The sequence below is a fragment of the Cololabis saira genome, chromosome 5 (genome assembly GCF_033807715.1).
Source record: "Cololabis saira isolate AMF1-May2022 chromosome 5, fColSai1.1, whole genome shotgun sequence".
In the NCBI taxonomy this organism is placed as follows: domain Eukaryota; kingdom Metazoa; phylum Chordata; class Actinopteri; order Beloniformes; family Belonidae; genus Cololabis; species Cololabis saira.
In genome coordinates, this window is record NC_084591.1 from 14,328,684 (window position 1) to 14,354,922 (window position 26,239).

General features: G+C 39.9%; 1 protein-coding gene across 7 annotated transcripts in view; it reads right to left on the minus strand.

Moving 5' to 3' along the window:
- Positions 1 to 5,371: 5,371 nt before the first annotated feature.
- Positions 5,372 to 26,239, minus strand: part of LOC133443773 (coiled-coil domain-containing protein 136-like) — a 46,913-nt gene continuing 26,045 nt past the window's right edge. For 5 of the 7 annotated variants that reach the window (XM_061720983.1, XM_061720987.1, XM_061720985.1 and 2 more), the window contains 7 exons: positions 23,271 to 23,345; positions 20,711 to 21,013; positions 17,036 to 17,153; positions 15,612 to 15,888; positions 15,369 to 15,500; positions 12,805 to 12,917; positions 5,372 to 7,499 (listed from right to left, as the gene is read on the minus strand). In XM_061720983.1, coding sequence (XP_061576967.1) covers positions 7,487 to 7,499; positions 12,805 to 12,917; positions 15,369 to 15,500; positions 15,612 to 15,888; positions 17,036 to 17,153; positions 20,711 to 21,013; positions 23,271 to 23,345 — 1,031 coding nt within the window. In that variant the 3' untranslated portion in view covers positions 5,372 to 7,486. The remainder of the gene's footprint in view (positions 7,500 to 12,804; positions 12,918 to 15,368; positions 15,501 to 15,611; positions 15,889 to 17,035; positions 17,154 to 20,710; positions 21,014 to 23,270; positions 23,346 to 26,239) is intronic. The other 2 variants (XR_009782690.1, XM_061720984.1) reach the window with 2 other exon arrangements.

Consider the following 26,239-nt stretch of genomic DNA (forward strand, 5'->3'; position numbering starts at 1 on the left):
CAACCAAGTTTAATCAGTTGGACAGATGGCCTCACATTTCTGCCAAATGTGGTCAACGCATTGATTGCAGGGTGTCCAGGTTCTGTGATGGAAACAGCCCTAAATCACCTGGAAGCAATAAGGGGGACCGCTGTGATTTATTTTTCCTCTTTGGTTTAATTTTTGTTAAATTGAATATTGTATAGTGAGGGGTGATAAGGGAATAAATTGCTGTTCTTCCTAGGTTGTATTTTCTTAATGTTTAGACCCAATTCAATCATTTGTTTTTGAATTATGTCTTAATGCCTGATATATGAAATAACATAAAAATAACTTTTTCAAATTTGAAGTATAAATGAGGAGTGAATGAATAATGGAACCGTTGTGTGTCTGAGTGTCAAGAAAAGCATGATATGAATGTAATCCCTTATTATTTATAATTATTGAAATCCAAACGCTTCCAATTTTGTACTTAACAATTTCTGAATAATTATTTTTCCTCAAGTAAGGAGAAAATCCGAAGTGCTCAGGGAATTGTTCAGAAAAAATCTTGAAGGTGCTCTTTGGTGTTGGGGAAAAAAAACAATATCTAGTCAAAAAAGGGAGTCCAAGGCACTCTTCTTGTGGAAAAATATTAAAAAGCCTTTATTGAAACATGGCTAATACGTATAAAAACATGGGAGCAGAGACCCACGCGTTTCGGCTCAAGCCTTCTTCAGGGTACTGCTCAAACAGGAATTCCTAATGATATCCGTTGTGTGGGCGCTCTGAGTGTCAAGAAAAGCATGATATGAATGTAATCCCTTATTATTTATAATTATTGAAATCCCAACGCTTCCAATTTTGTACTTAACAATTTCCGAATAATTATTTTTCCTATTATGAATTCATTAGGTAAGTTGTTTTTTTTATTTAGTTGTTTTATTTTTTATAATTTTTTCGGTTTGTATATATTTTTTCTTTTCCTTTTTTTTGTTGTGAGGGTGACATGAAGGTCTAAGAAATCCATGTATCAAACATGGTACATCTGGCTTTATAGGGTTAAGTCACTTTTACATGACTGTAAACTAGTAATAGGTGTTTTTTCACCATCAAGAAGTAAATGATTGTCGTTCAATTCACAAAATTCAACTTTATGTGTTTAGTTTGAAATTAATTGAAATGAGAATCTATTTTGTGGAACTTACTGAGTAACAGAGTGTCATCTCCAAGTGTGACAGAATGACAGCGTGATAGCGTTCATCAGTGATGCAGCGGTGCATAAATACTCTGGGACAACGTATAAGGTCATTAAGAAATCATCTGGAGCAGTTAGTAAACACGCTTTGCTGCAGGTTCACTGGTGTCACGGTGTTGTGACTCAGCACTGACACCAGCCGCCGGCATCGGCCCCGGTGACGAGGTGCGGGTAAGAATAACTGTGACACATGCAGGAAGCATTCGCAGGAACCTCAGTGAGGTCACAGCAGGGGTCTCCGTGTTGGTGTCCCGCCATGTCACAAGATACTATTTTTTCTTTTTTTAAATGAAGCCACATATAAATATATTTTACTATAATTTCCATGGACAGCCTTTTGGACACTCAGTAGATGTCTAGACGACGTGTATTTATGGTGATTCTGTTTCTACATTGCGTACATTTACTACATTTACAGTAAGGACATGAAGCGTATTCTTTCAGTAACATTAAAACAACAGCTGTGCCATATGCGTCGACCAAGAGGTGCAAAATATGACAAAATCACAGGAACATTTCTGAAAACTCAACAGTACCCAGCTACCAGTTCGTCTTCAGGAATCATAGGCTTGCCTAGGATACGGAATCTTTACTTAATTGGGAATTAAAAGTTGCGTTCCGTATTGAACCAATACGGACATATATTATGCTTTTATTTATCGATGTCATAATATACAGGTGAAGGTCGGAACAGTTGAATATATTGGAAAACTTCATTCGTAGTAAATTCTACTAAAGGTGAAACAAATATATTATTTCCCACTACATTCAAAGTGAGATATTTCAAGCCTTTATTTGTTATAATTATGGTGATTATAGCTCACAGTTTATGAAAACCTCATATAAAAAATGTGAATGTTTTATGAAATCAATAAACCATTCAATCATCAAAATTGTAACAAATAAAGGTTTAACATATCTTGCTTTGCATGTAAGACTGTGAGACTATGTAATATTAGTTTCACCTTTTAAGTTGAATTATTGAAATAAATTAACTTTTACACCATATTCTAATTTTCCGACCTTCACCTTTAGGCTATATTTATATTTACCATAGGAGCAGAGGTATTTCAGTTGCTAGTATGGTTGGCTGTCTGTACAGTCGTGCAAGTTCAATGCAATGAAAGCACTTTAAACTTTAAATCAAAGCATTTTGTTTTTTCATATAAAATAAATACATTTCTATGCAGTTTAAAAGTTTTGGGGATGTCCCTTTTTTTTGGCGTCTGCGATGCTGAAATCGGGGCGTCCCTTATTTCTATTTCTGAAAGGTGGCAACTCTAAATCAGACACTCTGTCTATCTTTAAGATTGAGCTTAAAACCTTCCTTTTTGATAAAGCTTGTAGTTATGGATGGCTCAAGTGTCCTGAAACATGTTGCTAGCCTGCTGGGCGACCTCCCATGATGCACCTCTCCTTACACTTTACTCTAACTCTATTAATGGCATCATTATTGTTGATATTGTGTCTCGTCTTCCAAGGAGGGGGTTCCGGATCTGTTGTTGTTGCTGTTATCTCCTCTTTCCTGTCCTCTCAACCTCCAACCGGTCCAGGCAGATGCCCGGCCTTCATGAGTCTGGTTCTTTCTTCCTATTAAAGGGGAGGTTTTTTTCTTCCACAGTCACCAGATGCTTGCTCAGGACGAGGAAGTCTTGATCGTGAGAGCTTGCGGATGGACATGCAGTTGTGAAGTGTGTTTTCTTGACATGTGTTTAGTTTCTAAGCCTTTTTTTCCTTGTTTGTTTGTCTTGCTGATGTCTTCTTTTCAGTGTTGTAATGTCTTGATATTATGCACTTCACGGGCATTTCCAGTAATGTCTCAGTTTTGTCAAGGGGAAGTAAAGTCGGCAGCAATTTCATAATGTTTTTCATTCATATCAGTGCGTGACCTTTTGATAAATTAAAGATCCAGCACTACTATTTCTATTTTTAGTTACACACCATGTGTCTTTTTACAGTTATTATATTTGAGTTAAAATCGTCACATGAGCTCATTTACTTTGAAAATGAGGGGAGTCATTTCTGGTAACATTTTATATAGTAGCTAAAAATTGTCTTACTTCTTCCTGTCACTCACATTTGAGTTATGAAGCTCCTCTCCAGTTAGTGTTTGGTTTCACAGACACCGCCTCTACTTTGAACATTGGTCTTAAAACTTTACTTTTGTGTTATCGTTGGGGTGCCCTGGGTGGCCTGAACTGTCCCTTCAGCTATGACTTTAGCTCTTTCCTCACTAAGTTCCCATTTGTCTTTGTGTATGTATACACCATTATTAGTACATTACTACTGCAGTTAATATTTTCTATTTTGTGTCTCATACCCTCCAGTGGCGTCAATTCAGTCAAAGCTAAGGTATGGCAAGGTTACGAGTCACAGAACTTAACTAGAGTATCAATCAACATGTCCAGCAAATATTCATCACAGAAGTCTGATATGTAGCTTATCTGTGTGGTCAAGAAGATTGGAACTTTTTCAAATGCAGTCTCGCTCACTGCAAAAACTCAAAATCTTACCAGGAATATTTGTCTTATTTCTAGTTAAAATGTCTCATTTTTCAAATCTGTCAAAAAATCTCATTACACTTAAAACAAGAGTCATCACCAGAAAAATAACTTGTTATTGGACCATTTTCACCTGTTTCAAGTAAATTTTCACTTGAAATAAGTAGAAAAATCTGCCAGTGGGACAAGATTTATCTTCTCATTACAAGCAAAAAAATCTTGTTCGACTGGCAGATTTTTCTACTTATTTCAAGTGAAAATCTACTTGAAACAGGTGAAAATGGTTGTTTTTGAGTCTTGTCTTAAATGTAATGAGATTTTTTTTGACCAAAAACTAGATATTATAACTAGAAATAAGACAAATATTCTTGTTAAGATTTTGAGTTTTTGCAGTGTATAATAACTAGTGAAATGGATCATGTTGTTCTGATTTGCATTTGTAGTTATTCTAAATGTATTAAGTAATAGAATAATCAATACAAATAGACACAGAGTAATTCCATAAACTTATTTAAAAAACAAACATTTACATTTTCCCTTGAACCCAAAGTTTGGCGGCTGCCATACCTTGCCATACCCAATTGACGCCCCTGATACCCTCACATCCCTGGACTAATCTGTTTGTTGGTCTTGATTTTCTGTCATCTCAGACCCCGACCCGATCGAGGCAGACAGACACCCTCCCCAAGTCTTTTTGTTGTTGTTTTTTTCTTTAGCCCTGTTAATTAAGTTTTTCCCTCTCCACTGTCACCTCCTGCTTGCTCAGGATGAGGGATTGCACCAATGTGACAATTTGATGCAATCTGTTGGGTCAATGCTGCCATTTTTCTGAATTGGTACGATGTGAACTTTGAATCTAAATGAATTGGCCTGAGTTGGATTGTCATTATTTGCGTGATTTTAGATGTGTTTCCTGTGTTAACTGCCTTATTGTGACTTTTCTTGTCATCTGATGAAGTGATTTTATCTCAACTAAATAGATGTGTGGAAAAAAAAAACGGTGTGGACACTGTTCTCATGGTTGCTCTCACAGTCAGTTTCTCACCTCCATCCTTAATTAGCTCTTCCCCTTTCTGTCTGACAATTGAATATATTAAACATTTAAGAAGGGATTTGGGCTGATTTGCTGGACAGATAGTCCAGAGGCAGAGAGCTGTTTGGGTTTAAATTTGCTCATGATGTGGTGCTGACATGTCGTCCATTAAGACCGGCTTCATTTTCACTATAACTCTGTGACCGAATGATGCAGCAACCTGATTCACAAGCTGGAGGGAGTAGCTTCCAGACTTGTGTAAACTAATTTACTGTAAACCTAAGGTGCCAGTAGGCTGCACATCCTGGATACTCTTAGGTAGTGAGCTGCATCTGAGCCCAGAAAACCCTGAGTTATGGCAGTGGAGTAATGAGCACAGTTTATGCTCCTCCTCAGCTTCGTTGACACATCCGCTTATGCCATCTGAGAAGAAGCCCCGTCTGGAGTGAGTGGAGGTTATTAATACCCACACAACCCTGGTAACGTGACGCCGGCAGCGTCGGTTCTTCCTCAGGTCTAGTGAATTCATTCATGAATGGGACGTCCAGAGACTTCCAGCCTCGTGACGGTAATAGTGGGTGAGGACGGCAACCAGGGAAAGAAAGCTCTCAGACCACCACATGCCTTGGATATATTTATTTTTTCAAGTCATTTACAGTGCAAAATAGACCTCCATGTAACAAAATAGCCACAACTATACTGAAAACAACAATGCTATTCATATGTAAAAGCAGCAAACTTAAGAAACACTGTGCAATAGAGAAGCTTCTGAAACCACTCATGGTAATATTCATGACATAAGCGCAGAAATGAAGACAAACGATGCCCCGTATTATGTACGATTGTAGTTGAAAAGAACTGTTTCTTTTGGAGGTTTATCGAGCTGTGACATGTGCAGTCCAAGGGCACGTTGTTGTGCAGAAGTGAGAGCGGCGCTTTGACCGAGGTTCTGTTTGATGACCAACGTTTCAGAAAGGTTAAGCACATTTCTGAAGCTCGGCTGGACTGTGCTTCCCGGAGACGACGTGGTCGGCTGCGATCTACAGTAAATGCATGCGGTGACTACACCAGCTTTGAACACAGAGATACTGAAAGTGGTTGGAAACGCGAGCGACTCTTTTGAATAACGTCATAAATAAACATTTCATCGCGTAGAATCTGGCTATCAAATATACGATGCTCTTTCAAAATAGAATAAACTTTCTACAAAGCTAGTACAAATGGATTTAAGAAATACCTCTCCCATGGTACTATATGTCACATCTATTTACATGGAATACAAAGTAACAGAATCCACATAACCAACATAAATTATATATTGTGCTTCTATGTTTTCTAGCATGCTTTTTCAGTTCTAAAAGATTGTCACGAAAAAAAAAAAAACATTTCACCAATGTAAATAGATTCCTTCAATACACAAATAAGATTTTGGTAGTGATGCTTAGACTAACTCTTTGTGGTGAATCCTATTTACACATTTTGGATCCTCAGCGACATCCAACCATGTTCATGTATTATAGATCTGTGGTTTAATTGATCCGTTACCGAAAACACTTGATATTTATCGGACCTGCAGTAAACTGAGTCTTCGTTTTCAAACTTAGTACCTTTTTTTTTCTTATTATTTAAAAAAGAAAAAGCTGCAGTAACTTTTGGAAAAAACCAAAAGCAGTGAAATCCTGATGGAGAGAAAGAGACACGGAGCTGAAATGTGGGAAGATAACAGAACAGCAAAGCTGGATCGCGGCCCGATTTCCTCTCCAAAGTTGTTAAAATATCTTTACAGGAACACAGCGAGTCTGAAGCCACTTGTCAATGAAACAGCTCTGTGGGGCTGTGAGATTTGAAGCTGAGCAGTGAGTGGGAGAGTCAGACTGCTCTGACCTTCTGGCATGTTGAAGATGAAGATCAGCCAACTTCACCTTCCATAGGTGACATGCCTTTTAGAAAAACTACACACTTAGCCTGGACTGGCACATATCTAAGTTAGCCTTACCTGTATGTCTTTTTATTGCACATTATTGACGTTTTTACGAAGAAAAATATCGACATCTAAAGGAAGTGAAGGAGGAGACTGGCAGGATAACATCCTCGTGTGACTGCTTGTGAATGTAGACATTTATGCGAAGTAAATGATAGTTTACAGCTCATTTTGTTAATGTTTCATGGTATGAACGTTCAGCAAGAGTAACTGTCATTACTATCGGCAACACTGACAAGCAATAATACAACAAACATTCTAAATAAATAATGGGTAAATAAAATAAAACCCGTTTAGTGCGCATTAACGAACAAGAACTTCATTTTGTCACATTGTTTTAAAAGAGAAAAATAAAGACCACATTCACGGACACAAAGGAGGAATGACGGCACTAGCTGTACTTCTTTCGGTCCTCGTGTGGACTCCCTGCAGGTCAGCTCGTCGTCAGCGATGCGTTCAAACCTCCAGCGAGACCGAGCGCATCATTCTCAGTCTGCCTGTGCTGAAGTACCGTCTTGTTGGAGATGGAGCTTCTCTTATGTTTTCTACTAAACCGTTGTCAGTTGAATCCTATTTTAATCATTCCAGTTTCGACTGTGGATGTGGCAGGGGAGAACCGAGGCTGGTCTGAAGCAGACGTCCGTCCTCGTGCAGCTGTTACCCATCCGGTCAACATCGGACGAGAGCTCTCAACAAGCCAGCCATCGCTAGTAGCACTGCTGTGGCTGCGGTGAGAGTCACAACGGAGTTCCAACCTACCTCACTCCCCTGAGGGAAGACATGGAAAGAGCGGCGTTAAGTGTCTGCAGAGGCTCTCCGTCACCCATGGATGGAGAACATGGATGAAGGCCTTTTCAAGAACAGTGTCACATTTTAGGAAACATGAATATCGCTTTCTTACACACTCTCTAATCAACACGTAAGAACGTGTTTGATTTGTTTTATTTATTTGCTGTTATTTTTATTTCTAGAAGTTATTTCTAGAAGTTATGCTCGGTATGTGTCTCCACTGGTTGTGGTGAGGACCTAAGGCCCCCCTCACCAATACCACAAATTATTGTTTTGCTTTTCTGTTTGTGTACAAATTGAACAAAGAAGTTCAAGTTAGTTTATTTAGGAAGTTAAGATGTGCTTAGATTGGACTATCTCTCAGAAAGGATTGTCCCTCCTTGAAAAAGGAGTGTTGAGATGTTATATTTTCTTCAGCGCACCCTGTCACATTTTTGTGATATTTGAAAGGTCTGCAATGATACACAGCTTAACCCGTCCCTCAGAAAACCATCCATTTTCAGGCTTTTGCTTCTGAAGCTAGGGTATCTACATTATCTGGAGACGTGTTAAAGCCACTCTATGTAGCAAAACCACTTCTGGCCATTTGGGGGCTCAAACATCTGTTGTTGTGACAAAAGAGCCACTGACAGTACTTTGTTAATAAGTGGGCAGCAGAGGTGTCAAGTAACAAAGTACAAATACTTCGTTACCTTACTTAAGTAGAAATTTTGGTTATCTATACTTCACTGGAGTAATTATTTTTCAGACGACTTTTTACTTTTACTCCTTACATTTTCACACAATTATCTGTACTTTTTACTCCTTACATTTTAAAAACAGCCTTGTTACTCTATTTCATTTCGGCCTTTAAAAAAAAAACTATCCAGTTAAATTGCTCCATCCGGATAGAGTGAATTAGGTTGTGGTTGTGGCACAGATGTTCTTGTCCAGTTTTGTTCTTACATCCGTTGCCCTCAGATTCCTGCAACTAAACTTGGATGTACATTCCAATAAAGGTTAGGATAAATGATAACATGCCTCTGAAGTTTGACTTTTTGCACCATTACAAAACTTATAGGCAACTAGTCATCATATCTGCTGCTCTCTGAAACACATGTTAATGCTCAATAGTACACATATATGGTTCTTTAATATATTTGCATTATACTAAAATGCATTCATTTTCAATGCTTTTGTCCTTAATGGCTTTTTCCCCCTTTACATTACTTTTACTTTTATACTTTAAGTAGTTTTGAAACCAGTACTTTTATACTTTTACTTGAGTAGAAAACTTGAGTTGATACTTCAACTTCTACAGGAGTATTTTTAAACTCTAGTATCTATACTTCTACCTGAGTAATGAATGTGAATACTTTTGACACCTCTGGTGGGCGGGGCATGTCTTTTAATATCCATAGACTGTAAAACCTTGGACGAAGCATTAGGAAACGGGACCCATTGGTTTCTGGAGAGTGGTTTTGAAGGGGGACCGCCATGTTGCTGACAGGAACACATCCAAGGTATGTTAATCAACATTAGCTTTGGCTACCTGCGCACCCCCCCCCCCAAATCCTTTTTTCCAGAACTTCCAGCAGACGTTTACAGGAAAGTAAAACCATTTAACATGTTCTCAGTGGTGAAATCAAAAGTTACTGTCTGGTTTAGCCAAGCTGTGCTCATAAACGGGTGGTTGCTTTGCTAAGCGATTGAGACCAAAATGTTTTTTTGAACCAAGCTGTAAATATGTTAATTTCTGTTCTAAAGTTGGGTATTTCAACATTGACTCACTTTTGGAGCCAGCTTCTAGCGGCCAGTCAGGCAACTGAAACAAATCTTAGTTCGCCTCAACCCGGAAATTAGAGGATTGGCGCTTGGTAACAACACTTTGTCCAACACTTGTTGCGTTTTACACCGGGGGCTGACACATTGTGACCTGATGCCCCCATGTTGTCAGAAGTGGTATTTCTACAAAGAGTGGCTTTAATGCCATAACATTTTAATATGACTCTTTTTAGAGTGACTTTAGAATTAAGGTTGCAGAACTCTAGGATTTTGTTTACGTTAGAAACTTCAGGAATTAATAGGAATAAAATGTTCAAAATTTTCAAAATTGCAGCTTAGCTTATAACGAGGAACTTAAAAGTAGCTGAAACATCATCGTCCAACGTAATCTTGGTTACAACTGTAAGATTTAAAGCAAATTCAGTTGAATTTCTGTCTTTTACATTACTCACTCATATGAACTGATCATTTGTAGAATCCCACCAGGAACTATTGAAGCTGCATTATTTCAGCTAGAGGACTGCATCAAGTCAAGAAAGTTTTAGTGACATTATTAGGGTAAATATATCCCTATGTTGTAGCTTAAATAACAAATAAAAATGAGTTACAGCTAGCCAACAAACCAGACACGCTAAATATGAGCTAGCCCACAGCATTTATCTGAAAAGAGAAGCTAGTCAGGTGTAATGCTAGCCAGCTCCTGGCTGTTTGACTTCATCTCGCCAGTTTTTTCTGTTATCACACATAAACGTTGGTTATAGTCTCATTTGGCATGCAATTTGGGGAATTTATCTATTAATTTAACCTATTTCTATTGATTTTATCCAGTAAGTAACATTAACCCGTCCAGAACATTCCTGTTGTTTAGCTAATGTTATATCTGTACATGGATTGCATTAGTGATTTTTAAAAGCTTTTTTCTAATCTTATTTTGACAGAACTATGTCATCTGTATAGTATTTGATTTAAAAATTGGAATATTCCCAAATTTTAAGTTTGGGTCGGAGATGTTGGAAAAACAGTAAGAGTCGGTTTTGAATACGAAAAAACATCTTCAAATCTTTCTAGGCAGCCAAAGGGATATGTCTTAAAATACAAGAAGATTAATGGTTTAATTTGACATAGTGGCAAGCAGATTTTTACTGCAACAACAAAATTTCCATTTGGAAGTTCATCAAGTTGAGTGGAATCAAACCTACCGTAATTTAATTTTACTGAATTTCATTTGCATGTTTACTCTCTGGCGCTACGTACAGTATAGTTCAAATCTGAACCAATAATGATACTGGGGCACTTTTTAATTCAGCGGGGTAACTCAATGGTATCTTTTTTAATGCTTTAATTTCTTAAAAATCACAAAAATTAAATTTCAGTTGTAAATTTGAAACTTCTAAGTTTAAACATCGTTTTGCTGGTTTAATGGTGGTAGTAAATAGTAAAAGAACACAAATGTGATGACTGACTATGTATTTAACTAAAGAATAAACTAAGAATAGAAGAGAACAATATTTGAGTACACAGAATTGAGTGTGTATGAGATTCAGTTTGAGTATACCATTTAGTCCCTCCTTCTAAAACTAAACTTTTGGCATGATTTCAAAACAATGTAGACACAAGTTGAATGTTTAAATTTCCCACGTGCCTCGCAGTAAAGGAGCTTTTCAACGAAGACGAGGAGTCCTGCAGCATCATACTGGATCAGAAAAACTGTTTTCTTTATACTAAAAACTGACAAGCGTTCTAGTAGACCCAAATAAAAGGATGAACCATTTTAATCTTCATAATATTGGCTTTTTAACACAAATAAAAGACAGTAAAGTAATATAAATCTTGGCAAGAAAAGCGACGAAGCATGTTTCCCAGAATGGTGAAGTAATTACGCTTCCTGAGTACAGCTAAAGGGAAAATGATATTATTATCATCATCATTATTATTATATATATGCCAAACTGCCTACCCGTCTCATCATGCTGACCTTATAGAAATACTTTAACATAGTCTATATCATAAAATTATATCATTAGTGCTTTTATTGTTCAGTGGATGTTTCCAAGTATTGATTGGTATTTCTTCAGTTTAGTCTTTGCTTTAGTATCTCAATCAAACCTGACCAAAAAGACTCACAATAAATGATAATAATAATAAAGACCTAGTTCACCAAAAGAACAAAGTGCCACATTTAATTGATTGGGGTCTCATTCAGTCATGCAGACTGTTTTATTCAACCTGTGTGAAGCAGTAAAGCACTTTGGCAGTGGTGGACAAAAGATTTGATTTTTTTTCAAAAACACGATTTTCCACAAAGTGCTGCAATCATACTTATAACAGCATGTTATTTTTTTATGCCTAATAATTGTGTGTTATTCATTCCAGTTTTTGATGACGTTTATTCTCTGAGAACAATAACTTTCTTTTTAGAAATTGAAATAATTCCAGCATGTATATATTTATTAAGGAAATTTCCCAAAAGTGGGATGAATAAGTCTTGTCTTATCGTATCGGATCTCATCTCATCTCATCTGCAAAATTGGTCCAAACTGGGTTTGTCCACAGGTTCTGTGGTGGTCCTACTTGTGTTTGAGTTCATTTCAAGTAATATATGGGACCCACACGTTTTTTTTGTGTTTTTTTTTAAGTTTATGCTCATTTAGAACAGTTGTGTCCTGATGAGCCCGGTATATTTACACCACGTCGGGTTCATATTTGAGGCCCCTTACACTGAACACTGAACACTTTTTAGACCAACAGTGGTGGACAAAAGATTTGATTTTTTTCAAAAACACGATTTTCCACAAAGTGCTGCAATCATACTTATAACAGCATGTTGTTTTTTTATGCCTTATACTTGTGTGTTATTCATTCCAGTTTTTGATGACGTTTATTCTCTGAGAACAATAACTTTCTTTTTAGAAATTGAAATCATTCCAGCATGTATATATTTATTAAGGAAATTTCCCAAAAGTGGGATGAATAAGTCTCATCTCATCTCATCTCATCTCATTTCATCTCGTCTGCAAAATTGGTCCAAACTGGGTTTGTCCACAGGTTCTGTGGGGGTCCTCCTTGTGTTTGAGTTAATTTCAAGTAATATATGGGACCCACACGTTTTTTTGTGTTTTTTTTTTAGTTTATGCTCATTTAGTACAGTTGTGTCCTGATTTGCCCGGTATATTTAAACCACGTCGGGTTCATATTTTTTGGCCCCTAACACTGGAACTAGGAAATCTGCCCATTTCAAGTTTAAAGCCACACTGAACCCAAGTAGCCTATGTTTAATCCGGATGGGACCCACATGGATTTGCTGGATGGGATATTGCTAAAAACCTCTCACTGAAAGGGTACTGAAGAATTTGTCAAGAAAGTCTTGGATTTCTCTAACAATCATCTTACATCCTAGAATGTAACACCAGTAGACTCAAATATCGAAAATGTACATGTCTTTCTTTGTACTTTTGGTGAACTAATCCATTTCGTGTGTTAAAGCCATTATGCATCAGACAGAAATAAGCTCCTCCCATACCTTGCTCTCTGGGACGCCAGCTCCGACAACCAGCACCAGACCACAGCCACAATTACAATCATTCCTATGAAGGGGATGGAGAGAACAGGGTGCTCAGACGGATGGATGAATCTCTGAGGAGGGAACAAAAACAAACACAAGGACCGTGGAAATGAGGGGGACGAATGAATGGATGGACAAAAGTAGCCAAATCAAAAAATCCCACACAGATAAGGAGCAGCATGACAGCGTGACAAACAGACCCACACCACAAAAACCAATAAATTAAAAGTGGGATATGGCTGTGATTTGTAGGGGAAGGATGGCGATGGGCTGATTTATATTTCCTATTAAACAAACAGTCCGTAACTTTATGGTGACATAAGCATCAACTCAACGGGAGTATGCGTGCGCAGGATCGTGAGACATTTATTGTCAGCGTGTGATGGTGTGGTGCCAGAAAAGAGAAGGAAGACAGACAGGCATGTGGGGCTGTTTAAGTCTCTCTCTATCCTCATTATGCTGTTTTAATGACAAAGTTTATAGGCCTGCAGGCTGAGAGGTCATGGACATTCAGAGAACAAGGACAGTGTCAGAGACAGGCACGGGCAGACAGTTTGACACAACGCAGACACATCTCACCATGGCTGTTGTAGACAAAACACAGAGTTTCTTTTAGCCAAACCTTTCCCCAGATGCCACCGTTTTTTAATAGGTTTTCTTTTCGGGTTTCAAAAGGACATATTTTAGTTTTTCAGGTTCTCTTGTGTACTTGTTTTGAAACTCTTTTAAAGTCAACTATGTTCAACTATGTTCCGGTCATGACAATTCATCAAATTAGGGTTTGTTGAGTCTCAAAGAATGACACTTGGACTTTATACACAGATCGTGCAGGATTTTATAGATTTTCTTTTTAAGTAGCGATACGAGAAAAAACCGCTACGGTGCAAAGCTCCCTACTAAAAACCTCAGAGGCCGGCATTTATAACCAATAACCTTTACCCCCCCCTTATTTATTTTACAGAATAGATTTGTGTTTTTGTCCAGCAACAGTATCTCAGCATCGAGGTCAGGACACAGACACAGTGGAGGGGAGGGGGTGTGTTCCCCAGCCCAAAGCACTGATATGGGCTGACACGTCAGTTCATATCAAAACATCTATCAGCACAGTATGAGACACATAGAAAAGTGGGCTCGACATACACAGGATACGACAATGTGTAATGTGAGGTTTGTTCATGTGTTAGAGACACTTCTTTAAATCATGGCGAGGCAACAAAACCCGGATTTCAGCATGCAGCTACGAGTACAGGCCTAAACTTTAACGTCCTCAATGACCGATCAATATTCCTTCAGAGCCGTGGAGACATTTGAAGGAGAGATGTTTATGAAATTGTCTCCCCAGTCAACATAATTTAATAAATAGTCTTTGACGTCATTTGCTCATCAAGTCCGCTTCTCCCCTGCCGTTAAAACTTCATGCAAGACACTTTGGCGGTACGTTGTAAGAATTTGGGTGGGGATCAAGATGGAAAGGGCTGGAAAGTTCACTCTGATCTGGGTCTGTGGGGTAAAGGTACCCTGCACATCTACACAGACCACAAATTGACGGGAGTCAGTGTGACTTTTTACCGCCAATCAATAGCAGCTTTCTTTCATAGTACGTCCCCTTTAAAGGAGCATGAGGCAGGATTGAGGCAGGATTTATGAAAAAAATTCGTATATGTTTTAAGTTTTCTAGTAATAATGTCAGATGAAGCGTTCAAAACCAAAACGAATGAGCCCTCTAGTGTATCTCTCTGTTGCCTTGAACAGGTTGTGTGCTGCAAAATATGCTGCAATTCCGGACCGGAATTTCCCGCGCTGTCCTGCGGATGTGACGTCAAATGACCCTGCATGCGCGTTCTCAGCGGCATTGGATATGCGTTTGAGTCATGGAGGCAGCTTCAACTTGAATTGGGACTGAAAACAGATGCTGACATGGCTCATTTCCTACTGACCAGGTAAGATAACATTGTAAGTCATATTTAGAGCTTGATTTGAACGGCGCTCCCGTGCCGGCTTCACTGTTGGCTGCAGGAACCCCGACGGTCGCCGTGGCGCTAATGAGTCTCATTTCTTATTCTTGCCTCATGCTCCTTTAAAGGAGCCTCATGCTCCTTTAAAGGAGCATGAGGCTCCTTTTAAGAAATGAGACTCTGTAGCGCCACCCTTCACCACGACGGCCGCCGGGGGTACTACAGCCAACAGCGAATCCGGCATGGGAGAACAGGGAGAACGCACATGCAGCATCATTTGACGTCACATCCGCAGGACAGCGCGGGAAATTCCGGGCACAATTGCAGCACATTTTGCAGCACACAGCCTGTTCAAGGCAACGGAGAGATACGCTAGAGGGCTCATTCGTTTTGGTTTTGAACGCTTCATCTGACATTATTACTAGAAAACTTAAAAAATATATGCATTTTTTTTCATAAATCCTGCCTCAATCCTGCCTCATGCTCCTTTAAATCCGAATTGATAATCCAGCAGAACCACCTTTTTGGTATTTGTCCCGTCATGACCGTGTGCCTCTGCGCCCTCACCTGAGCCCCCCCCGACAGCTTCTCCAGCTCTGCCTTGCAGCGCTGCAGCTCCTCCTCCAGCTCCGCCCTCTCCCTCTGACTGCTGTCGTACAGCACCTGCAGCTCCTGCAGCTCCATCTTCAGACCGTCACACTGGTAGGGGACACATCACCAGATCAAACGCCAGTCTCAAATTATTTAGATCCGACTTATGTTGCAACCGAACCAGCTTCATGTCACGCAGCACCTGCTGCAGCGCCATACCTCTCTTTGAACCTGCGAGGCCTTCTCCTCGGCCTGCTTCAGCTGGTCCCTCAGAGAGAAGATTTCCCCGACGCCTCCATTCCAGCCGGTCGGTGTCGCAGGCTTCCCGTCGAATGAGATGTTCTTCTGGATGGAGGCATCCACCAGGCGGCAGTTCTGAGACTGGGCCATGGTCATGTAACTCTCCGTCATGACCTCGTCGGGGCCGGTCTGCATGTCCTTCTCCTCCGGACCCTCGGCTGTGTCTTCCTCTTTCAGTGACAGGTAGACACTGGAGCTGTGAGACATGGGGGGAGAAATGCTGAACGAGGGACGTATGAGGTTCTCTGATTACCGTATTTTCTGGACTATAAGCCGCACCTGTATATAAGCCGCATCCGCTATATTTTAAAAAAAATAATGAAAAAAAGATAGACAAGCCGCACCTGTATATAAGCCGCATCCGCTCTATTTAAAAAAAAGATATGCAAGCCGCAGATATTTATGTTGTGTTAGATTAGATATTTACTACATGTACTGAAGGATTTTGAACTGTAATGATGTACATGTTTGTTATGAAAAAAGTAGCGGCTTATAGTCCAGAAAATACGGTAATTTCATTTTTCAATTAACATCCATATGAACATCTCAGACCTTTTCAAAGAGAAAATCTTGAAATATTTTTGGGTTTTATCATCTGCAAAGGACTAAAATGGAAATTGAAGGATTGAAGGCAGATTGAAGGATAAGATGCAAGAGAGAGAATTATGGAATTATGCAGGATTATTTACTGATCTTTTTGTCCTTGTTTTAATCGGGACTATTCAATATTTATTTTTCCTTTTTTCTTTTCTTACTGGTTCTTTGTTGTTACATATATTTTTTTTTGTGTGTTTTGTGTTTGCTTCTTTTTTGGGTGGAAATGCTAGAAAGCATTTGTTGTAGAAAGTGTAAATAATAATAATGTGAAGGTTAAAGGGTATGCATTTATAAGCTCAGAGCTTCAGCCTATTCCTTTTCGATCTAAATGATTACACGATATGCTATGAATGAGTGTACCATATTGAGCACATGATCGAAATAAAAAAAAAAAAAATGTAAACATAAGAATCCCTGCATATTTCGGATTTTTGCGTTTGGCACTGTATAAAATGTTATAAAACAGTTTAAAATGCTAATTTCATGGAAATTGTGTCAAGACTGATCTCAAAATTAATTGGGAATTCCAATAAGCTAGTCACAAAATGGTTTCAGCGTTTGCAGATGATCCGTCGTAGGGTTTTACAAATTTGCTGCGGCGATTAAACAGGTGGCCGTTTTTTTTTTTTTTTACATGACATATGGCTGGGGAAGGGGGGTGGGGGGTGTCGCAGTCTCCAAGAGGGTATCCCCTCCAGCTGATCCCCTGAGCAGAGCTCGTGAGTGAGCAGCTATTGACCTCTCACCATGTCCTCTGTCTCTGCAGCAGCTGCAGCCTCTCAGATAGACGCCTGTTGTCCTCCTTCAGGGCCTGGCACTCCTCCCTCAGCATACGGCACTCCTCCTTCAGCAGATCCACGTCACCTGACGGAGGAGGAGAGGTCACAGATGAAGATATTAAAGAGCCCACACTTTGCCCATTTGCAAAAAGTACAGTATGACTGTACCTGAGGACTTGACTAGAGCAGCTTCACCTGCTTTAATACTAAAAAAACAACACATAGCTGCAGGATCTTTAGTCACCTCCGGTCTGAGACATCGAGTTTTAGCTCCTGCCTCTTTAAGTTAAAAGCGACAACCCCCCAAAAAAGGCCACATCTTCTCTGATTGGTGTGCCAAACTAGCCACGAGGCAGATATGCTGATATGTCCAGGATGATTTAAATATATAGTCACATTTATCTTAAATGTTAAGGGTGCAATAAATCATGCTCATGAGCAGGTTACATGATTGTCGAAGACAAATTCATCACTTGAGCCCAGAATTAAGCAGCCGAGGAGCATAAACCAGCCGCGTGCGAGACGGATCCTCCTCCGCACTCCTCCGGTCATGATGGATGCGATCACATTCGTATGGATGTCCACCCTGACTTTGATGGAACGATAACATCACAACGTGCCCCGAGTTGTGGCACCTTTTTTTAAGGAAAAAAAAATGACAAGTCAGTTTTATTCAAGTGACAGGACATCAACTTCGAGAGCAGAGTAAACGAGAAGAAGCAAATGTCCTCTAGTGGTGGAGAAGCAAAAAGTCTTTGCATGTGACTGTTTTTTTTGCTGAAGGGTTGCTTTACTCCACAATCACAAGTGATGAATTTGTCTGCAGGAATACTTGCTCATGACATTTGACATGAATCTGAAGCCACGTAGATGGGCAAGGGAAGAAAAGCCCGGACTACAAATGAATCGTTTCAGGCAATCGAGGAGCAGTAACTTCTGTGGGAGAGAATAAATCACTTTGGTGTGGCTTTTAGCCTTGGCAACTCGACAGGCCTCTGCTATAAAACACAAGAAAATGGGACAACCTGAAAATCGTTAGATGCCCTCCTTATATTGGATGCAGATCGGCTGAGCCCGCCTTTCCTTTCACAGTGTGTGAATAAAGCATTGTAGGAGCACATATATAAAGATTTGTTCACTTTTTCTGTAATTCAATTATTTTGCAGGCTCCACACTTGTCTGTCTGTTAAATATGAAGCTACAACCAGAATCGAAACGGGAATTGGTGAAAGTAGTTGTGAAAACAACACTGCTACAACATGAAACTTTTCTGTTTTTATGAATGAGAAGTCTGAGTTTGATTATTCCTACATTGAAGTGCGTTTTGGGACTGGTTTTCATGGAGCTCAGCAGTCAAACACAGTCCCCGCCCTCAGTCCCACCCGAAGCTCGGCTGCAGAGCCCAGCAGTGATATCATGTGTTGGAAGTGTGTGTCCCTCGCTGTCATGAGCTCATGTTCCTGGTATCCTAAAGACACTCTCACACACACACCACTCCCTTTGCAATACTCACCAGTCACATTCGTAATATTTGCTGAAACCTCGATCTGATTGATGCTTTTGACCGCAAGGCGCTAACATGCAGTAAGAACTTAAGACCATCCATGACCCCGCGGTTTGTTTTGTTTTCATATAAGCTGCAACGACTGGTCACATGGTATCTGTGTGAGATGTGGGCTGGGTGGTGTAAGTCAGTAAAAGCAGGGACAGGAGGTCCAAGTTTGGCCGTGTGACTCAGTGAGAGATGTTGACAAGGTGTGCCGATGCAGCGTTTCTGATCAAAATAGCATCTCCTTTGAACTTTGCTGTTTCTTTTATCTGATTGTTTCATGGATGAAACAATCAGCGGTCCTCCTTTCTCCCTCCTCACCCTCTCTCTCCTTTCTCAATTTTGGGGCCATTATTATTCTCCATTTATATGCTGCCCCTGGGTCGAGTCATCAAGAAACACAACATACAGTACCATTATTATGCCGACGACACTCAGTTACAGTATATATTCCAGTAAGAGCCACCGATCAGAGCAGTCTCACCCAACTCACCGCCTGTCTTTCTGACATCAATTCCTGGACATCCCAAAACGTTCTCAAATTAAACGATGATTTTTGTTTTGTTTTTGTTTTTTGATATAAGGATTGTGTTTCATATAGTATTTAAGTTAAGTCTGATAACGCTTGAATGTATTTTGTCAAGACAATAAATGAGGAGGGTGGGTGAGGGCGGGGAGATCAGTTGCAGTCATTGGGTGGGGAGGGGTGGGGGGGTGGATTTCAGTGCACATTATAATTGCTGAGCATCCTCTTTTGATAAATGTTATACTGTTACAAGTATATGTTTGAAATGTTGATGCTCTTCTTGAATATGGTTTGACATTTTTAATTTTTTTTTTTCATTGTTATCCTACCTGACATGGGCTAAAATTACTTTGAAAATCAATAAAAAGTTGGTCATAAAAAAAAAAATTAAACGATGATAAAACAGAAATTATTTTATTTGCCACTCCCAAGTCCTCCAGCCAGATAGCTGCCAATCTCGGAACCCTACCACACCACATCAAACCAACTGCTAGGAATTTGGGTGTTTTATTTGACTCTGGCCTTTGTTTTAATGAACAAATTAAGAAAGCTGTCCAATCGTGTTTTTACCAGCTGAAGTTGATTTCAAATCAAATCTTTTTTATCTCCTGATAAGTTTTTTTGGGTTTTTTTTTTCCTATTTTATTTTAATTATCCCCGATTTTTTCTCATTTTTTACTACCCCGTGCTCCTACCTAAGTGACAGTCCTGGGCATTGCTCCCTCTACCAACCCCGGGAGGGCCCTGGTCTTCTTAACCTGAGGAGTGAGCAGGCCGCATCTTTTCACCAGACAGGGTGGGGTTTCTCTGGCCGGACGTAGCGCGTGGAAGGATCACGTTATTCCGGCCAGATCCTCCCCACCCCGTCTGGTGCCCCGGTTGGCCAGAGGGGGCATGTATAGCCCAGGACTGTGTGCATGTTTTTGTGAGGGTAGCTCACATTAGCTACCCAAGGGAACACGAGGAGAACATGCAAACTCCACGCAGAAAGATCCTTTCACCAACCCCAATCATCGTCCCACCGCCTTCAGTTGGTACAAAACGCCGCTGCTCATCTGATCACTGCCTCAAGAAAATGTGAACATATCACTCCAATTCTGTCGTCCCTTCACTGGTTTCCTGTTCAATATCACATTGATTTTAAAATTCTATTACTGACTTTTAAGGCCCTAAATAACCAAGCCACTAGTTATTATTAAGAACTTTTAACCCTCTACCTGCCAGGGCCTCCCTCAGATCAGCCAGTAGTTCTGATCATTTCCAGGGCCCGGCTTGTGACCAAAGGTGATGGAGCTTTTGCAGTCTGGGCCCCCAAACTTTGGAACTATTTACCTGCTGAGATCAGGTCAGCTAAATCCCCCACTGCTTTTAAATCTTTACTAAAAACATTCCTTTTTAGAAAAGCTTTTATTGTGGTGTGAATATTGTTATTAATTTTAGACTTGATATTGCAGTCTTATGTTCTTATCCACTATGCACTGTATTTTTTATCTTGATGTATTTTATTGTTCTTGGGAAGCACTTTGTAACTTTGTTAAGTTTATTATTATTATTTCTCCCTCCTCACCCTCTCTCCGTTCGGCCTCCCTCCGCTGGCTCTTCATGCTGATCTCGGCCCTCAGCGTGGTGATCTCCAGCTCGTACTCCTGCGTCTCCTCGCTGAGACGCTGCAGCTCGGCCCGCCGGCGACACAGCTCCTCCTGCAGCGAGGCGATGTCGTTCTCCCGCTCCGCCGCCGCCTCCTCGGCCGCCTGCTGCAGCAGCAGCACCTCCTCCTGGGCCACGCGCAGCTCCTCCTGGGCCTCGGCCAGCTCGCTCTCCTTCTCCTCCTCCAGGCTGTCCATCTCCTCCTGCACGGAGCGCAGCTGGGCTGCAGTGGCGAGAGGAGGACAAGTTGAGGATGAGGCCGCTGCACGAACCTGACTGAGGTCTCACCTGAGGTTCTCCATCAGTGGGCTGCAGTGTTTATGCGTGGGTGGAGTGTTCTCGCATGTGCCTCTGTGTTTGTGTGTGGGTACTGTTGGAAACAGGGGCTGATGTAACTGACGGTAACTAACTTCTTTCCCAGGATAAGTTTAGTTCATTCGTTTATTTCAGGAAGGTAAAACTTGTCTTTACTTTTCAAAAGTTTGACTGTAGTTTTTCCACAATTACGCAAAAGTCCTTTTGAAATCACGAGCAGTTTTTACGGTGGCCGAGACCCGCCATTGCGGAAAATTAAAGAAACGCTGCAAATAAAAATAAACGCAGCTGCAAATAAAATACGGTAAACGCTTTGCACATAAAATAAACGCTGAAAATAAAAAAAAACGCAGCTGCAAATAAAAGAAACGCTGAAAATATAAAGAAACGCCGCTGCAAATTAAAAAAAAACGACGCAAATAAAAAAGCCACAACCGAAGTGAATTACCGGGGACTATTTTTGCTGATGCACCGGTGTTTTTTACGTGAGAGGAGAAGAAGAAGAAGAAGATGAAGAGGGCGTAAGTGAGAAGGAAGAAATAAGAAGAGCAAGGAATAAGAAGAACAACGAACGAGAAAATAAGTGAAAAGGTTAGTGTTCAACGCCGCTACGTGTAATTTTTAATGTGCAACACCGGTGCATCAGCAAAAATAGTCCCCGGTAATTCACTTCCGTTGTGGCTTTTTTATTTGCGTCGTTTTTTTATTTTATTTGCAGCGTTTCTTTTTGTTTGCAGCGTTTATTTTATTTGCTAAGCGTTTATTTTATTTGCAGCGGCGTTTGTTTCTGTTTGCGTTACTTTTATTTTCAGCAATGGCGGGTCTCGTCCACCGTACATTTTGACTTGTTTAAGTGTTTCATCTTGTACATGCACTGTAGAAAAAATAATGTCCCTCTATTTTGAAATAACTCTAGTAGAATTATATGACTACTCATCTTCTCTCAACATTTTGACTTTTAGAGCCACTTCTAGTCAGGAGTTGTTGTTGTGTTTCAACTCCAGCCAAACAAGCAAAAACACAGTTTGTGCAAACATTTTGATTTTTCTGTTCCTGAACTATTCAACCGGCTCACTAATTTCAGCGAATATTCTCCGCAGGACAACTGCACATAGAACGACCCCTGCTGAGATTTGACCTGGGGACCTTCCACCTGTGAAGCAACTGTGGTAACCAGCTCCCCTGGACTCGCCTTGGTGTGTTGCAGTCAATCAAAAACACTGAACAGCTACAGATGAGCAATAACATGAAATAATGATCAGATAAAATACAGCCGTCACATCACAGGATCTGTTTACTAACAACTGAACTAAACTGACCCGGTGTTCTGCCATTTTTTGCTGCTTTGCCAAAAAATTCTACCTAATGGTTTTCTACCTTTTGTAGAGCTACAATTTTACTGTGTTTTACTCCCTAAACCACGTCCCTTTCCCCCAAGTGGTCCTTGTCTCTTGCCAGGCCGTCAATGTAAATAAGAATGCGTTATTAATGACCTGCCTGGTTAAATAAAGGTGAATAGCCGAATGAATATCAAATAAAGCGATAGAATTGTTTTTTTTTCTCTCTTTATCGTATAATTTTCACAAAGTGTAATGCAATTCATGTCATGGGTAATGTATTTTGAAGGATCAAATACTCTACATCCCATATTATCCTTTTTACATCGTGCAAAAAATGATTGGCGTCGCAATCAAACTTTGAAAATCGACTGTGCGCATGCGCAGAACCACAAAGTAGCATTTTCTGGCAGGGAGCAAGGAATGGCAGAACACCGGCCTGTTAAACTGGGGAGATAGACTTAGATCATTATATACCAGATAATACCCAGGTTATCCTTTGTGTTTTTAAGTATTTACCCAAACATAACTGAAAGTATATCGCCCCAAAAGTTTTCTGTGTATGTGATGTTTTAATTTGAGCTCAACTGTATTCATTCAAATTACATCTTAAAAAAACCAACAATACTCTCAAACCAGTCAACCAGAATGATAGCAGTGATTTAAAACATCATTTATGTTACAGTATTTATGAGTAGTGGCGGGATAATAAGACAGAAAATCCATATGTGACAAATTGGCAATGCAGAACCTGAGTTGATAAATTAGCGGCTTACAGAGTGAACTCAGCAGCTGTTGTTACTGCTGAGGTCGGCATTATGTTGATACCTTGTAGGTTCTGGATCTGCCGTGTAAAAGCCTCCGCTTGATGGGCACTAGACAGGCGCTCATCTTCCAGCAGACCTGGAGAGGAGAGGGAAGGCAGGGAAAGGCGGCATGAGTGAAGAAGAAAGATGAGTCAAATGTCACATAAACTGACAGTCTAAGCATTTATATCTTGATTAGATGATGAACTTGACGCGTGGCGCACTGACACAAGCCGCTTTCTGTCTCTCCCTGTTAATGACATTGAATAAGCAGACCATCAATCTCAGAGAATAAGATTTCTGAGCACGTGTCATCCTTGGGATCCAGATTCTAACAACTTTTAAAGACAGCAGAAGAAAATACAGCAGATTATCGTGGTTGCCATTTTCACTGCTTTATTTTGCCGCTATTATTGGGCTTTCTTTCATCCCTGTTAGTATTTATGATGCATTTCTGATTCATGTTTGAAGCCGTTTCACTGCCAGTTGTGATACAATGACAGCTAATTGAATACAATACATTAATTTTACAAATTTCTTAGAAATCAGTTCACCCAAATTACATAAATATACAATAATGTTTAAACATTTTATTTATTATTATTATTATTATTATTATTATTATTATTATTATTATTATTATTATTATTATTATTATTATTATTTATTAAGAGTCATAAACGTATTCTTAGCTTTTTGTTATGATTATGTTGCAACCGCTGGTATTATTACATAGTGTGGCTTTAATCATTAATACTTCATTCAATTAAAAAAAATTAATTATGAGTTATATTAAAGTTAAATCAATACTTTAAGACCTTTTTATCTTCAAATCTCTCCAAACTCAACATCCCACATCCAGGACAAAGGCAGATCTGTTCTGTTTTGTCTATTTTTGTTTTGTTTTATGTTAATGAAGCCCAACGCCTTGTTTAGAAGATTTCCAAGTGTTTGCATTTCAAATCCTCCCGAGTCCCTCTTATCCGTCAGTTCAAAGCGAGGCTTGTTCATTTTGGCCTTATATGGAACTGACTTAGTTTTGAGATGCTTTTTCAGGTGGAAGTTACCAAAAATACCTGGGCTTAAAGGCTTGACGCAGCACAGATTCTCTCCATAACATTTTCACAGGAAGGATGTTCCAGTCAGCTTAGAGAACCTGACAGTTTTTAATGGCCTTTTGCACCTGAATGACATTCAAGGTGGACTCCACAATGTTGAGATCATTGCTCTATCGGGGAGGGAGGGGTGGGGGGATATTATGGCTGCATCTTTAATTAGTACGATGATTTGGTTTTTGACAAAATACCTTCATCACTACCACCTAAGAAGGTCCTGAGCACAGCTTATTAGCAGATTCTTACTATTTTATTTGTTGAAAAACGAGCTAAGTAGAAGCATTTTTCATAGGCATTGTTCAGCATGTAGCCTATAGGGGCCACATATTTGAAACGAAATACTTCAGCTGCCAACAACAGCTGACTGTTCCCACAGTGACTTGACCGGCAGTGGTTTCCCATTCTGGTTGAGCTGTAGGACACTGGGTCTAGAAGCTTCCCTCGGGCAGGCATGCAGTGGCCGGAGGAATGCCCCCGCCGCTGCCAGACCCACCGCTGAGCTCATCACGCTGACAAAAACACACACTCATAAACACATGCTGATCCCAGTGTGACCTCATACCTACGGCCTTACTCACCGCCAGCATCCTGGAGCAATAAGCTCACAAGCTCTGAGGTGTGATGCCACGCTCTATTCAGCGACTATGAACAACTGAACACGCTTACAACAGTCACACTTCTCCATCTCTCACCGACTTCTTGACATTTCAGAGGGAGAGTGGAGCTACTTAGTAAGGGATTCATATATATATATATATATATATATATATATATATATATATATATATATATATATATATATATATGAATATATACCGGTATATATGGGTATGGATATATACAGTATATATATACATTAGGGATGGGCGGTATGGACTAAAAAATGTATCACGATAATTTCTGGCATTTATCCCGATGACGATAAAAAAATACCAATTCAACTCCACGTTTGTAACTATAAATCTATCTCGCTCTCAGATCCGCCATGTTTGTTACACAAAAACGTCATCAACGGGAATTTATCCTTTTTTCTTTCTTTCTGGCTCATTTCTTTTTCTCTTTCTTTCTTTCTTTCTTTCTTTCTTTCTTTCTTTCTTTCTTTCTTTCTTTCTTTCTTTCTTTCCTTCCTTCCTTCCTTCCTTCCTTCCTTCCTTCCTTCCTTCCTTCCTTCCTTCCTTCCTTCCTTCCTTCCTTCCTTCCTTCCTTCCTTCCTTCCTTCCTTCCTTCCTTCCTTCCTTCCTTCCTTCCTTCCTTCCTTCCTTCCTTCCTTCTTTTTTCCCTTCCTTCCTTCTTTCCTCCTGCTCTCTCCTTCCGTCTTCCCTTCCTATTTTCTCCCTTCCTTCCCCCTTTCCTTGTTTTCTCCCTTCCTTCCTTCCTTCCTTCCTTCCTTCCTTCTTTTTTCGCTTCCTTCCTTCTTTCCTCCTGCTCTCTCCTTCCTTCTTCACGTCCTCTTTTCTCCCTTCCTTCCTTCTTTCCTTGTTTTCTCCCTTCCTTCCTTCCTTCCTTCCTTCCTTCCTTCCTTCCTTCCTTCCTTCCTTCCTTCCAAAAATCAGCTTTACACAAAAACGTCATCAATAGGAATTTATCATTTTTACCACGAGATGACAAATTCTTATCGTGAGGAATTTTTTTGACGGTTTATCGTGAATGGTAAAATACCGCCCATTCCTAATATACATATACACATATGTACACATATATATGAACCCAGGGACCTTTTTTGGGCAGCTATGAGTTGGTGAAAAGCTAATCGATGAATGTGAAGTGTTCTGGATTAGAAGTAATGCAGAATTGCTTACCCTACCTTTAATTACTAATCGGCTAATTCCCACTTAAAGGTCAAAAGAAAATATGATTTAGGGCATACGGGACAGAC